The 16635-nt window shown below is 40.5% G+C and overlaps 1 protein-coding gene across 2 annotated transcripts; it reads left to right on the forward strand.

Moving 5' to 3' along the window:
- The first annotated feature begins 1452 nt into the window (after positions 1–1452).
- On the forward strand, positions 1453–5402 carry LOC121750754 (nuclear transcription factor Y subunit A-4-like). Of its 2 annotated transcripts, none has more exons than XR_006039935.1 (6): positions 1453–1606; positions 2920–3140; positions 3859–3962; positions 4058–4186; positions 4510–4671; positions 4946–5402. XR_006039935.1 is itself a non-coding variant. In XM_042145360.1 (6 exons), exons 2-6 carry the CDS (start codon positions 2930–2932, stop codon positions 5186–5188), a joined length of 783 nt encoding a protein of 260 aa, XP_042001294.1. In that variant the 5' UTR covers positions 1457–1606; positions 2920–2929; the 3' UTR covers positions 5189–5402. The 2 variants fall into 2 exon arrangements, 1 of the variants encoding a protein (XP_042001294.1); XM_042145360.1 differs by having other exon boundaries at positions 1457–1606; positions 4058–4120.
- The last annotated feature ends 11233 nt before the right edge of the window (positions 5403–16635 follow it).

Consider the following 16635-nt stretch of genomic DNA (forward strand, 5'->3'; position numbering starts at 1 on the left):
TAAAGCGCTGTTGTCGTACCGGTCGATGTACGGCGACTTCAAGCACGAGGCCATCAGGGCGCTCTTGAGGGACAAGCAGAAGTTCCAAGGTGGAATTCTGCACACTGGTGCGCCGAAGAGGACGAAGGCCACTGAAGCTGGTGATTACACGAGCAGCGGCAGCGGCAATCACCCGGTTGACCTCAACCGGACGTACGTGGATGAAGGGAGTTCCGGCACACCGGTGTCCGTCCGGCGTCCTCCCGGCGTCAAGGCTGCGAAGGCCAAGGGGAAGGCGACCGCGACCTCATCGTCAACCGTTGCAACCCAAGCTCCGGTCCCGGTAGAGCTCCCGACCCAGACGGCCACCGCGTTTGAGTCGTTAGCAACAGCGTCGATGGCAAGGACGATGTTGCAGATGCACAGGGCCCTCAAGAAGTGTACCGACCCCGACGAAGCCGAATATCTCCGGGCGTTACTCGATGAGCTGCGTCGGAAGTTGTGAATTGGTCCGACTTAGTTTTTTTATTAGTTCAATGATGTAACTTTTTTTTATTAAAACTTCGCCGTTTGTTATTTAGACCGTTTTTTATTTACTCGTTACTTGTTATTTGAAAACAGTTAAATTAATTAAACAAAACAATAAAATAATGATGTGGCACGTCATAGGGCGCACCTTAGGGCGCCCCACTGCAGGTGGGGAGGTAGGAGGATAATCATTTAGTGAGTATATATTAATGTACTTTATCAACATCGTGAGTTGCTGAACACAATATCAAAACTACACGGAGATAATAAGGGGCTTAAGCCCATACTCAATTAAAAATTTATATTTCATTTATAAACTATCGTCAAATTTTGATATTTTATGTTAATCATTGTAAAAAACCCTTGTCATCACAATAAAACATTGGGTAGTTACATTCTCAAAATTTCGAATTGAATTTTAGCCCCTAACAAAACAATTTCTAGGCCCTCCTCTGGTTTAACACAGTGCAACATTTGAGAGTACACCACTTTGTTACACAATTAAAGCTCACCATACAAAAATTATTTAATTTAGTGCTAAAGAATTATAAATATTGATCAAAAGCTCATGGTTAGTGTTAATGCTCCAACTTCTTAATACTAGAGGATTGTAAGTAGTGTTCAAAAATACGTGTAAGTGTTCAATTATTTGGATGCCCTTAATTTGGACAACATAGTATGCTTTTATGCAACTCATCCACCCAGACGCCCACTCGGATAAATACTAAGTCGTATGATTAGGGGTATTAAGGTAAGCAATGTAAATTAAAAATAAAAAACATTGACTTGCCATTTATAGAATGGAAAATAAAAAAGGACAGGGACGTCATTTTTTGGCAAGAGACGAGGCTGCTTCCGTCAAACCAAACAGCCCATTATTTTATTTTTATTAAATAAACAAAATCACTTTCATCCGATGTTGTCTTCATGAGATGAGAATTTTGAGCACTTTCTCATCATCAAAAGGGCCACGCAACCCCCCACCCCCCATTAAAGGAAAAATACAAATGCATGTAGCATATATTCAGCCTCCATTCCAGTAAGAGTGAGATTCATCCTCTTTCATTTGCATGAACACCTCTCTCACTGACTCACTGCAGTAAGTTCATTTCCTCTTTTTTTTTTAATTTTTCCATTTATTTACCTCTTATGTATGTATGATGTTGATTTGATTGGCTAGATGCGGTTATGTTGTGGTTTTGCTTAAAAAGGAAATTTTGTGAAGATTTTATGTGGCTGTGTTTGTGTGTGTGAGAGAGAGGGAGAGTGCAAACTTCTAAAATTTTGGATGAATTATTTTTATTCAAAAGTTTTGATTATCTACTGTTTTATAATTCTTGATGGAGAGAAGAAAATTTGGTGTTACTAATGTTAAAGGATTAATAGATGTAGTTCTTCGATTTGTTGTTAATTATCTTGATTCAAAGGTTAGATTTTTGGCTTGATCCAATTGTTAAAAGTATGGATGTGGAGATTATTTGACTTTTCAAGTATCAGATTCAACTAAAATGCATCAATTTTATCAATTTCAAGTCATTCTTAATCTTTCAATTTTCCCCATGTAATTAAGTAATTTAAACAGTAATCAGTTAAAGATTTTGTATTAGTTGATGAAACAAAACTTCAACCGATTCCTCAGATTGAGAATATATGTGATGGAGTTTCCTTGGGAAAAATGTTCAGTAGTTAGTAAATGAGGAAGTTGAGTGAAATCAATACACATTAGAATTTTGAGGATAGAGTGAATGCCTCTTGAAATGTTATTTTACAAAGATCCAGGAGTTTAATTGGAGTCGAACCCAATAATGGTTGGAAGGAGGTGCGTAAGCCGTAAGCAATGTGGTTCGATTCATTCTTGAAAATTACTTTATATGATTCAATTCACTCAAAATCATTTAAATTTAGTTTCATTAATTGCATCAAGTCTTTAGCCCCAAAACAAAAATGATGTAACAACATTGGTAATTATCTTCCTATTCTATTATCACTACTTAGTGTCCCAGCCCCATATCTTGTTTCCCTTTGAATTCGTTGCTACGGTGCAGCCATCTTGCGAGTTCGTGAGATGTCAATAGGAACTCGAGCTTGCTGATGATCTGGCCATTTATTTTTTTAACAACTTGTTTGTGATTTGATTGTTGGTTATGAATTTGAACATATTGGATTTGGTACGTAATACCTAAGTGATGGTACTTGACTATGATTTATTTCAATGCTAATTAACAATCTACATTTTGTACATAAGCTCATACAAACTGAGTAGTTCTCCATTTTTATGCATTTATAATGTAAACATGTATATTAATGACTTACTAAGTACTTACAATGGATTCACTAGTCTTCATATGTATTATGACGTGAAGGTCATATTTCGGTTATATGCTTTTGATCGGTCCTGACCATTGTTTGTAGGTAGCCAAATATGCAAGAGCATCGAGGTAAAAGAGAGCAGTGTGAGTTTGATACAAAAGGCTATAATAATTGGCTTGAAGCCGGTTCACAAGGTTGGCATTATGGTGCCGGGGACAATTATGCATCCACGAAGGACCTATCAAGAAGCCCACTGAGTATGACACCACCAAATCAACTGCACAGCCAGTTCAGAGGACAAATTTCTGAATTGCCGAATTCAGGTTCCATTTTATCGTTCGAGTGTTTTTCTCAAATTTATGTTAGTATCCTCTTTGAGCGATCGATTATCCCATGATTATGGAATCATCTTGGGGTCTTCTCGAAGTTGAATTTTGAACGAGATGTACGTTGCAAGTAGCAAAAGAAAACAAAATATGAACTTCCTCGAAGTCTTGGGGAAGTTTTCCACTTAGAATTTTATGAAGTTGGTGCCTTCTTTTTATGGGATGTGATTCCTACTTTGCTCAAGTTTGGTCCAAATTTATTCTCTCCTCAATATTCACATGTCGAAGGAATGACTTTATGTTGAAAATTGATATATTAATACTTAGTCCAATGCTATTTTCCTGATCCCGTATTAATTAGAAACAGAATAAACATTTAGGATGTCGCTTTCTTCAATTTGGTACTATCCTCTAAGAGAAGAGCGAGATGCTTTTCCGTATAGGTGTGTTGATTATACAAATTCTGTTTCATTTGTTAGTGAAGAACCTCTTCAAAGGTGAAAGGAAAATGAGAATACGATCATCGAACACCTAGTAAACTAGCTGTCTTAGTAAAGTAGACATTAGTACAATCATGGATTTTTCGCAATATCAGCAACGAGGCGAGAGACAGAGACTACCTGCTGATGTTTTATCAATTCTAAAAATTGCGATAATGTCATAAGAAGTCTCGTTCGTCAATTATTTTATGAAAGTAACAAAGTATGTTTCTCAGTGTGCAGTCAGGAGCAGGGAAAGGCCGCACCACCGGCAGTGCCTTCAACAATAGGTGAATACATTGTACATGGAAATCAAAGAGATCATGGTGGTAGCTCAAAAGTGAGTGCATTCTGTTGTTTATTTACTTGAACTTCTAACTTTAAATGAATTTCTAGTTCAAATATTTATTGATTTAAACTGCAATTGGATTTCAGGTATACTCTTACCTCGAACCAGAGTTGAGGGATAATATGCAAGCGCATGGGCGGCAAGAGTTGGTATATGGCTTACTGCTACTTTTCTGCACTTAACGTGCTAAAACTATTAGGTCATAATCGGATTAGGTAAAATACACACTACGCTCGTGGTGAATACAACAATTGTGACTCTATAAACCTATCTGTCTTGTGAATTGTGGTTGAATTGTGCATAATCTTGCTCCCTTATGACATGTCTAATATTTTGGCTAACCTTATAATCTTCGATTTTTCGAGAAAATGCATATGTGGTCATTTGAGAAAAACTGAGTTTGTAAATTGTCACTTGAATGGTGCAACATAATTTATGATTACTTAGAAAACCCTAAAGAAATGACAACTTTGTTTGTAACATAACTAATTCGTTGACATGTACTCTATAGTTATGCCTAATGTGCATTGATTTTCAGATATATCCCGATTTACATCCCACGCCTCACTGTAAGACTCTGCCCTTTGTAATGCCGGAGGAACCTGTTTATGTGAATGCGAAACAGTATCATGCGATTCTGAGGCGAAGACAACTGCGAGCGAAAGCTGAAATGGAGAACAAAGCGACGCGAGTTAGGAAGGTAAGTAAGATATATCCATTTTTCAAATTAAATGTGTAGTACAAGACCATTATAAATGGAGACCAAAATTGCCAAGTAAGGAAATTAATAATCTCTATATAAAAAGAAAAGAAGAGTCGAGGATTTTATGTTAATTTGAGATTTGTACCAAAATGTGACATCACTTATTCGATTATTAAATTAATCAGGTAAGGGGTGTTACAAAAATTTCCCCACACGTGCGATATTGATCAATAAAATATTAATGCTTGATGCTACTATCTTTTTTAATCAGCCTTATCTTCATGAGTCGCGCCACCTTCACGCCCTGAGACGGGCGCGAGGATGCGGGGGGCGATTCATCAACACAAAGAAGTCCAATGGTGGTAACCATGAGGAGGGGAGCAGCACGGGCAACTCTACTCCGGTGCCATCACCAGAGTCTGATTATGGACTAGGCCAGCCAGCAACGAGGCGTGAGCAATATTCCCATCACGACGGTGCAACATTCTTCCAGTGGGCATGCCAATCGAAATGAAATAGTATAAATTTGTCCAAGTATTATATGCAGGATTTATCCGGTGTGTAAATTATTGAGTGATTTGTTGTGAAATTTTTGGTTGTGATGCCAAGCTAGAGAATATACATAGAGTTGAATGTATACGACACATATATAGAGCTCTCTCCCTTCCTTTGTATACAAGCTGATGTTTTTATACATAATGATTCTCTTGGAATGAGATTTTCTTATATGTTTGGGCGTTGCAGATTTTTATTTGTTGGATAATACAAGAGGGGAGGGGCTAAGCCCCTATCAATTTTTTACTTTTTGAAATTTTCTACTTCTGAATATATTAAAATTTTCTAATTCTAACTTTAGCCCTTAGAGCATCTGTAACGGTGGATGGACGGCGTCCGTCCGTCCGTGCCGCTGGCAAGGATGAGCTCCACCGTCGCTGCGCTCGCGCCGCTGGCATGGCGCTGCTCGATGGATCGAGCACGTCCGTGCCAGCGAGCAGCTGACGCGACGGCACGCGATTGGGCAACGGCATAGCCGTTGCCTTTGAATTATTATTATTTTTTAAATTAAAAATCGGTTTTTAATTTAAAAAACCGATTAAAAAAATTCCACTTCCCAAAAAAAATATATCCGTTTTTACCGTTTTCCATCATTTTTTTTATTTTTTTCCCCAAAAATACACATTTTCATCTATTAATACCTCACTTTCACACCAAAAAATTCACCCCACACTACACAATTCTTATCTACACTCTCTAATTTCCATTCTCATTCTCATCTTCATTCTCTCATATCCATTCTCAATCTTTCTTCCACTCCTACAACATAACAATGTCCGGCCAAGGCGATGACCCCCGCCCTCCCACGGTTGGAACCCCGAATGGTTCAGTTCACAACCGTTTCCTAGTCTGGAAACGAAATATTCGGCCCCTCCTCAAACCCAAAGTTCGGGCGTTCTGGGTGGCAACCGGCCATACCCAATCGACGACCAAGGTGCCCCCGAAGGGCGATACGGGTGGACACCGGAGCCTAGGCCGACCGCCCCCTCCCAAATGAGACATAAAGATGACAAAAAGAGAGAACTCTCATTCTTACCTTATCGAATTCAGCTGAAATATGCGAGTTTGAGTTAAAAAATCAAATTGGCAGATAGAGTTTGCAGGCAAGCTGCCCTTAAATGTAGCACCATGTCATCTTCTCCAACATCTTGGGCAAGCTCGCAGAGCCGTGGAATAAATCCATCTAAGGTAAACATGTACGTTCCATCAGTAACCTAAACTAGAAAAGGGCATTTGAATAAAAACCACGTGACCTGACCTGACCTGACCCGATTATTAACGAAAACAAAGAGCGATTGGCATCCAATAAGTATAACTTGTTCGCTGCAAACAAAACCTTGTTGAGTTGAGCAAGTATGTATGCATAAACAATCTTTTCAAGAATGCCTTAACTAAACTAACCACAAGATAATTGTTGTATGAAAAAGTAGTAACCTGTGACTTGGGAAAAATGTCTGAAATGAGCTTCTTGTATCTCTTGACAGCCTGTCTAGACCTCGCACGCATACAAGGCCAAAAGAAACAGAGGTTGCCTCGAGACTACACCCATATTTACGACTCACTAACAAAATCCTTAAAAAATCTGTAGGAAAAACATGTAACATGTGGGAAATTAGAAAGGTCTCAAAACCTTTCATTTCCTAAGTCTTTTGGCTTTTCAACGTCCATGTGTTTATGAGGTGCCTTAAACCCGAGACCTCTCGTGTGGCCACTCCTAGCCTATAAATAGGCTTGTTTTGAGAGATGGAAGACACAACACAACCTACAATCATTCTCTCTTCTCTCATAGCTCAAGCACTCTAGTTCGCATCTTAGGAGCATCGCATTGCTCGGTTCTCGCCTCCAATTCAAGTTCGCCGGAGCCTACGAGTTTGAGGTGCTTCAACTCGATAGGAGGAAAGTCGTTTCATCTTTGGGGACATTACGCCAATCCGTGAGCACTAGCCGGGGCGTATTTCGTCTTGCGGAGAGAGGGATACCTCGACTCGACTTGAAGAATACTATAGTTTGCATCTCTTTACTTTCGTTGTAATTTATATTTTTATATTTACCTTCCAGTTTTGTTCTTTTGTAATAGCAAGAGTTTTCCAGTGTAAAGGCTACAATATTTCCAACAATCGCAAGACGAAATATTGTACTCTTGCTGAATCATGTCGACCGATGCTGGAGGAAACATGAAAGTCAAAGCTGGAATAAAGCAATGAACGGTCGCAATGTCGATGCGCTATGGAGTGGTTAATTCCTTGAGATCTATTCTCTTGAGAATGATGTTTATCGTTTGTCATTTGACAAGCAAGACCAATTTAGATTTGGTAGTAGTAATTGGGATGCATGGGTTGATGAATATGTCAATGCACATTTGGTTCAATATAATTGTGTACTTATTGTTGGAAACAATACTGTACAAATTATTTGAACGTGTTGTTATAAACAACAAAGATCACGAGGTGATCGCAGTGGTCTCCGACGTGGACCATGGTATTAATCCAAATGAATGGTTTGTTGATACGGGTGCCACATGTCATGTGTGCTCCGAGAGAAGCGTTTTTTCTACTTACAAATCTGTTGGAGGTAGAAAAGTACGTATGGGAAACCAAGCCTCTTCCGAGGTGGTTGGTGTGGGTAATGTGTTCCTAAAATTAGGATCCGGAAAGGTTCTTACCCTCAAGGATGTGCTGCATGTCCCAGACATCCGAAATAATTTGGTGTCAGGCTCACTTCTCGTAAATCATGGATTTTCACTAGAATTTGAGTGTGAAAAGGTTATATTGACCAAGTATGAAAAGTTCATAGGTGAAGGTCACCTAGTGAATGGGCTTTTTGAGCTGAATGTTACGGTCATTCACCGTGGAAAAGGATTAAGAAATAAGGAAGGTGATACATCCTCCTATTTGCTTGAGTGCTCTGATTTATGGCATAAAAGATTGAGACATGTAAATCTAAATGCCATAAAAAGATTAGTAAATCTTAATTTACTAAAAGTAGATAAGTTTAACTCACAAGAAAAATGTGAAGTCTGTGTTGAAGCAAAAATGACCAAGCTACCGTTTCGCTCGGTAGAACGGAGCACAAAACCTCTAGAGTTAATCCATACAGACGTATGTGATTTAAAATTTGTGCAAACTAGAGGTGGTAAAAAGTACTTCATCACATTTATAGATGATTGCACAAGGTATTGTTACCTTTACTTATTGAGAAGTAAAGATGAGGCAATTGAAGCGTTTAAAGACTTCAAAAATGAAGCTGAAAATCAACTTAATTGTCGAATTAAGTGTGTTCGAAGTGATAGAGGTGGTGAGTATGTAGCTCCGTTTGCAGAATTATGTCATGCAAGTGGTATAATTCACCAAACCACAGCTCCATATTCTCCTCAATCAAATGGTGTTGCTGAACGCAAAAATCGAACACTTAAAGAGATGATGAATGCTCTGTTGATTAATTCTGGTTTATCCCAGAACATGTGGGGGGAGGCTGTGTTAACAGCGAATCATATCCTGAATAAAATTCCACTAAAAAATAGGGATGTGACTCCTTATGAGTTGTGGAAAGGGAAGAAACCTTCATATTCATACCTCAAAGTGTGGGGGTGTTTAGCGAAGGTAGAAGTGCCACCTCCGAAACAAGTTGCAATAGGCCCTAAAACAGTCGATTGCATCTTTATTGGCCATGCACTTAATAGCAGTGCCTATCGTTTCCTAGTCCATAGGTCAGCTGTGCCTGGCGTGGCTGAAGGAACAATGATTGAGTCAAGGAATGCTATATTCTTTGAGAATGTTTACCCTTGCAAGAGGCAAGAGGATCGTTCTAGTGAAAGAATGATGGATGAATCCACTAGTTCTAATCCTCCAAAAAGGACGAGGTCAAGTCCTGAGGATGTTGAACCAAGACGTGGTAAAAGAGTTAAAGTTGCTAAAACATTTGGTCCTGACTTCATAACTTTTATGTTGGATGACGAACCAAAGTCATTGGCGGAAGCTCTGTCTGGTCCAGACGCGGCGTGGTGGCAAGAAGCTATCAACAGTGAAATTGAATCCATCATGAGAAATAACACTTGGGTGTTAGTAGACTTGCCTGAAGGCTGTAAGCCTTTAGGGTGCAAGTGGATTCTGAAAAGGAAATATAAGCCCGATGGTACTATAGATAAGTACAAAGCTCGCCTAGTTGTCCAAGGCTTTAAGCAGAAAGAAGGGCATGACTTTTTTGATACCTATTCACCTGTTACGAGAATCACTTCCATTCGGGTGCTTCTTGCGATTGCTGCTTTGCACAATCTTGAGATTCACCAAATGGATGTGAAAACTGCGTTTCTGAATGGTGATCTGGAAGAAGAAATATATATGGAACAACCCGAAGGGTTTGTTGTGCCTGGGCAAGAGCGTAAAGTATGCAAACTGGTAAAGTCATTATATGGGTTGAAGCAAGCACCATTGCAATGGCATTTGAAATTTGACAACGTGATGTTGGCAAATGGATTCACTATCAATGAGTGTGATAAGTGTGTTTACATTAAGAACACGGATAACGGTTTTGTTATTGTGTGTCTGTATGTTGATGATATGTTGATAATGGGCAGCAATAGTGCCATTATTAACGAGACAAAAAACATGTTGAAAAGAAATTTCGATATGAAAGATATGGGTCTAGCTGATGTGATTCTTGGAATCAAAATATTGAGGACTAATGAGGGAATTGCCTTAACGCAATCTCATTATGTTGAGAAAATGCTTAAGAAATTCAACTCGTTTGATTGTAAGCCAGCAAAGACTCCATTGGAGCTCAATGTCCATCTGAGCAAGAATATGGGTGATTCTGTTGCTCAAGAAGAGTATGCAAAGGTCATAGGAAGTTTGATGTTTATCACAAACTAGACTCGACCTGATCTTGCTTGTCCTGTAAACAAGTTGAGCCGATTTACGAGCAACCCAAGTAAGGAACATTGGAAAGCTCTGTGTAGAGTTTTGAGATACTTGAAGTATACTCTTAACTTTGGATTGCATTACACAAGATATCCCCAAGTACTTGAAGGGTACTGTGATGCAAATTGGATCTCTGATTCAAAAGACTCATTTTCTACAAGTGGGTATGTGTTCACTGTGGGGGGTGGTGCTGTCTCGTGGAAATCAACGAAACAGACGTGTATTGCTCGTTCCACCATGGAATCTGAGTTTATCGCTTTGGATAAAGCAGCGGAAGAAGCCGAGTGGCTTAGAAACTTCCTAGAAGATATTCCATGTTGGAAGAAGCCAGTGCCGACAGTAGTGATACACTGTGATAGCCAAGCAGCTATAGGTAGAGCACACAGTGGCTTATACAATGGTAAGTCTCGACATATTCGTCGGCGACATAATACCGCCAGACAATTGATCACAAGTGGTGTTATCACAGTTGACTATGTAAGGTCAGTGGATAACTTAGCGGATCCGTTAACAAAAGGTTTAAACCGTGATCAAATGCAAAAATTGCTAAAAGGAATGGGACTGAAAACCACATCTTAAAAGATGAGTATAGTGGTAACCCAACCATACGATTGGAGATCCCATGGGATTGGTTCAATGGGAAAACGAAGCTATACAAATCTAGCTATAACACTCAGAAGATTTTAATCTTCGCCCATTCTTTAGAAAGCATTGAGTGTTGTAACCTGCACGTGGTAAGAGGTTAAGTCTTTTGACTTTTAATGATTCTTGAAATCTCAAGGAGATGCAGTATGGCAGGATACTCATGAAAGAATCACCTATATAAGTGAGAAGTGAGGCCGCTTCGTGAGAGTAAGTCACTTATGAATTCCAAAGAGGTGTTCCACGGCCGAAACGGACACAAACGTGAGAACTGATGGAGTTGAGACTATATTGTGTTGATACTATTGACTAGGCATACACTAAGGAGGAATAGTTCAAGGCATCGCGTCCACTAGCCCGCCGGTATGTCCGATAGTATTGACTATGGAAGGTTCAAAACCACAAGTTACCTCTCCAAATACAGTATTGTTTCTCGAGAACTGAGCAAAGAGTCTGCATACATGCATTTGTGTCTGGTGTTGGTTTGAGCTTGCAGCGCTCTAACCAATGTGGGGGATTGTAGGAAAAACATGTAACATGTGGGAAATTAGAAAGGTTATATAAGTGAGAAGTGAGGCCGCTTCGTGAGAGTAAGTCACTTATGAATTCCAAAGAGGTGTTCCACGGCCGAAACGGACACAAACGTGAGAACTGATGGAGTTGAGACTATATTGTGTTGATACTATTGACTAGGCATACACTAAGGAGGAATAGTTCAAGGCATCGCGTCCACTAGCCCGCCGGTATGTCCGATAGTATTGACTATGGAAGGTTCAAAACCACAAGTTACCTCTCCAAATACAGTATTGTTTCTCGAGAACTGAGCAAAGAGTCTGCATACATGCATTTGTGTCTGGTGTTGGTTTGAGCTTGCAGCGCTCTAACCAATGTGGGGGATTGTAGGAAAAACATGTAACATGTGGGAAATTAGAAAGGTCTCAAAACCTTTCATTTCCTAAGTCTTTTGGCTTTTCAACGTCCATGTGTTTATGAGGTGCCTTAAACCCGAGACCTCTCGTGTGGCCACTCCTAGCCTATAAATAGGCTTGTTTTGAGAGATGGAAGACACAACACAACCTACAATCATTCTCTCTTCTCTCATAGCTCAAGCACTCTAGTTCGCATCTTAGGAGCATCGCATTGCTCGGTTCTCGCCTCCAATTCAAGTTCGCCGGAGCCTACGAGTTTGAGGTGCTTCAACTCGATAGGAGGAAAGTCGTTTCATCTTTGGGGACATTACGCCAATCCGTGAGCACTAGCCGGGGCGTATTTCGTCTTGCGGAGAGAGGGATACCTCGACTCGACTTGAAGAATACTATAGTTTGCATCTCTTTACTTTCGTTGTAATTTATATTTTTATATTTACCTTCCAGTTTTGTTCTTTTGTAATAGCAAGAGTTTTCCAGTGTAAAGACTACAATATTTCCAACAAAATCTAATCTTTTTAATCTCTACACTTGGAAATTTCCCTTCTGTAATGTCGAAAAATCGGTTAGGAGAATAAGGGAAAGGAAAGCATGTAAGATCAAGATCAACCACCCACTTCAAAAATCCCATCATATTAAACAAAATTGGCAAGACACATCAAACAAATAGGATATCCAAGCCCCTTGGCCTAGCGGTAAAGGGTGCTGGATACCGCGTCCATCCTGGAGGTCTCGAGTTCGAACCCTGGGTGGCGTAATTTGTCTTTCCTCCTTGTTATAGGAGTTGATTTGTAATTTCCTCCTTCATATATATGATATAAATATATGAAGTTAATTTTTAAAAAAAAAAAAAAAAAAAATAGGATTATGTGAAAATGAATTATACCCTGTAGAGAGCAGGCCATAAGTCTGGTAACTCATCAAAATTTTGTGATTTCTAAGCTTCAATAGCATCTCATTTTTTTATTATCATAAATCATACCCTCAAATAGTTTTATTGAGTAATTAATTGAAGAAACGCTCGAAATAGCAACATGTAACGAAAGTGATACAATACCGATCTGAGTCCTAATTATTTACTCTCTCGTCACCTAAAAATGAAAACTAAAGATACTTTTTTTAGTGTTCCTGAGATGAGATTCATTTTTCACAACATATTTTTCTTTCTATTTCTCTTTTACTGTTCCAATTTTGCATTAAAACTCGTACCGTTTCAAAAATTCTTATTTTTAAGGAACTGATGGAGTATTAAACAAGAATAGTTGTTACTTGTTATTTAAATCATAATTTTACTTCTACGTTTTGATTATTGGTGGCATTGGTTAAAAGATTGGGAAATATTTTAGAGACAGTGATATACTGATACGAACCTCTATTATTATTATTTAGTTTAGATATTATAGGGATTTAGCATATCTTTTTCTATATCTTTGTTTTCTTGTTCATTAAGTCAGTAGCATTATAAATAGGATAGACTGTTATCTTTTTTATTCATTCAATCAATTAATGAAATATTTTCTCTCCCAAATATAACGTGTGTTTTCCAATCCTAATTTTGGATTCCCTCCGCCGATCCTAATCGGACGCCGGAGTATTCTATCAATCGCCGAGTTATCTGCCCGACGGGAGCGACTCCCGCGCACAGAAACTCTGCAATCGTCCGCCGAGTCTGTTGGCCGCCGGAAATTTATCTCCACCGCCGAGCGAAACTCGCCGCCGGTGCTTGTTAAGGGAAACGCCCCTTAACAACTGGTGCTTTCATCGTGATCTCACCCTCCCACCATCTCGAACCGAAGCTACACAGCTGCCCGACGGAAAACGTTCCGCGCACAGCAACTGTTTTGGTTGTCGAGTCCAGTCTGTCCGCCGAGCTCTAGCCGCAGGACAACACTACTTCTGCAACGCCCGACGGGAAGGATTCCCGCGTGCCGCGTCGAAGTCAAACGATCATCAACCACCACAGCCACGCCTCAGTCCGTCAACATGTCATACGACTACGCCGGCTATCGCCGTCGTCAATACGACTTCCCTCAGGCCACACAGCCATTCCGTCCCTACCAGCCGGCCCAACCTCACCGTGTAACCAGTTGGGACCGTCCGAGCAGCCGGGTGGAAGTACTCCGTCCGTCGTCATGGCCTGATCCAGAATCACCCTACGTCTCACACCACTTGGATCCACCTGATCGTCGCCCACGACCGAGTTATCAGCCCATCGGGTACCGCGATAGCGCGCAAGACGCTTGGCCCCGACACCGCGGTGGCTACATCGAGAGGGGTGGCCACCTATCTGATCGCGGAGATCATCAGACCCAATTAGGGTTTGATCGCTACCCGACAACCGCAACGCAGCGGCACCGCCCAATGTGCTGGGACCCACCGGCGCAACAGCAGGACCGCGGCTACCTGACCGTTGACCGTCCCCGACGCTCGGAGACGTGCTGGGACCGACCTCGCCCTCGGGAGGAGGTGAGAGCGCGAGTCCAGCCCGCCTCCCACCAGCCCCGCTACTCCACCGAAAAGCCAACGTGGGACCTGTACAATCAGCCCGCACGTGTGACCAGTCAAACTCCGGAGCAGCCACGCCTGCCGCTAATACGAGTCTCCCAGGCGGAGAAGTCAGAACGGTCCAGGTTGGGTCTCTGCTGGTACTGTCCCGAGAAATGGGTGATGGGACATGTGTGTAAACAACGCATTCTCTGTTATGCGGATGATGGGGAGGAGTTTGAGGAGAACATTCAAGATGAGAATTTAGCCGAAGAGAAAACTGATAATATTCACATGATAGTATTCGGTGATGATGTTCCCCATGACATTACCGATGTTCACAATGATGGCGGTCCTCTTGATGTTCAAAACAACGAGTCCCCTGGAGAGTTCCTCAAGAACAAAGGGATTGTCAAGAACGACAGTGAGCCACCGCAAGTGCTCGTTGGGGTATATGATGAGAAGATTGGTGAAAAGGAGGAGACATTGCTAGAAGATAAAGAGGAGGATGGTTCTATTGGTGAAGTGGAGAAGATAATCGCCTCACTCAATGTTGTTCAAGTGTCATCCAAAAATATTGTTGGAAATTGTTGGGGCAAGAAAGGAGATGGTGCTTACACCGATTTGCCCATAATTGCTTGTGTCTATGTGGATTTGAATGTCGGTGGTATTCCAAGTATGAATCATCGATCAACATCGCTCGACAAAGATGCAAGGTTGATCCCTCCGAGTAATGACATGCCATGCTTGGGCATTTTTTCCGACGAAGTTGGGTCTCCTTTGTTGATTTTTTATGGAAGTGAAGAAGGGAGACGTTCATCTGTTCGGTGTGTGTTTGACCCAGGAGGAGTTGCCTCGCCGAAGCTTCTGCTTTCAACTCTCCTTCTTGCTTCGTGGTTCCCACCTTGAGGACAAGGTGGATTTTAACCGCGGGGGAGTTGATACGAACCTCTATTATTATTATTTAGTTTAGATATTATAGGGATTTAGCATATCTTTTTCTATATCTTTGTTTTCTTGTTCATTAAGTCAGTAGCATTATAAATAGGATAGACTGTTATCTTTTTTATTCATTCAATCAATTAATGAAATATTTTCTCTCCCAAATATAACGTGTGTTTTCCAATCCTAATTTTGGATTCCCTCCGCCGATCCTAATTGGACGCCGGAGTATTCTATCAATCGCCGAGTTATCTGCCCGACTGGAGCGACTCCCGCGCACAGAAACTCTGCAATCGTCCGCCGAGTCTGTTGGCCGCCGGAAATTTATCTCCACCGCCGAGCGAAACTCGCCGCCGGTGCTTGTTAAGGGAAACGCCCCTTAACATATACTAGCATTTCAAGTTTATATCTGTTTTAAAAATACTACTACTCCTTCAATTTTCTTGCACATAAAACATTTTAAAGGCATAAAATCGAAATAATATCTCCATCCATGGATTTTCAATTCTTTTACATATTTGTAACGAAATAAAATATAATCTAGAAAAGTTATGGAAGAGTGTGGATTAAGAGTAAACTCAAGTGTTACGCACAAAACAAGTAAACATGCCTAAACAATGAGGTTTGCACTTTCAACTCTGCTTTCACCCAATTTTCCAGTTAAAAAACATGCTCTGTAACATCTTGAAGCAAAACTCATGGCTGAATATCAATTTTGAATTTGATGAAGACATAATTGAATCATTGCTCAATTTTGTGATTCATGCCTCAGCATATGATCAGATGAAGCTAAGTTGGGTAAACCTTAAGGCTGAAGCCACTTTAAAGAATCCCTTAGAGCATCCACAATAGGAGTGGACTAGCAATAGTTTAGTCAAAAATTCTTTCTGCCGCATCATCATGTCATTCCCACAGCCTAGTCACTACCCTAGCCAAGTACTAACAACGTTTGCAATAGTCTATCTAGCCAATGCCCTAGCCTAACAAATGAATTGACAAATACGATTTAATTCATTTTAATTGCTGGTGTTTATCAATTATTAAAAAAATGAAGTGCAATGACGTGTAAACATAGGGTATAAATAAAAAAAAATAAAAAAATTGGCTAGCCAGTCACTCGCCGCACACGCCCGACCTCTGGTCAGCTCCTCTCTGCCCTCGTCCTTACCGTTAGCCAATTGCAATAGTGGACTAGCCGCATGCCCTAGCCGCTAGCCTATGGCTAGGGCGAGCACTGGTCCACTGTTGCGGATGCTCTTAGATCATGGGAAAGGGAAATAAAATATAAATTTTGCAATTACCACATATAGATATAGATATAGTACCCATCTTCAACAAAAAAATCTAGTGCTCATTAAAAGATAAAAGGAATTACTAGAGTTCTTCATTCAATCAACCCCTCTAAGAACTCATCAAAGAGGCTTAACATATATACAAAACTCAAAAACAAAAATTCCTAAAGATAGAAACTTGAACTAGGAGGATTATAACAATAG

This window comes from Salvia splendens, chromosome 10 (genome assembly GCF_004379255.2).
Source record: "Salvia splendens isolate huo1 chromosome 10, SspV2, whole genome shotgun sequence".
NCBI lineage: Eukaryota > Viridiplantae > Streptophyta > Magnoliopsida > Lamiales > Lamiaceae > Salvia > Salvia splendens.

Coding starts and splice junctions, on each gene's coding strand:
- LOC121750754 (XM_042145360.1), top strand. CDS start 2,930: ATGCAAGAGCATCGAGGTAAAAGAGAGCAGTGTGAGTTTGATACAAAA. Junction 3,141..3,858: donor TTCTGAATTGCCGAATTCAG/GTTCCATTTTAT, acceptor TATGTTTCTCAG/TGTGCAGTCAGGAGCAGGGA. Junction 4,672..4,945: donor AAGCGACGCGAGTTAGGAAG/GTAAGTAAGATA, acceptor TTTTTTAATCAG/CCTTATCTTCATGAGTCGCG.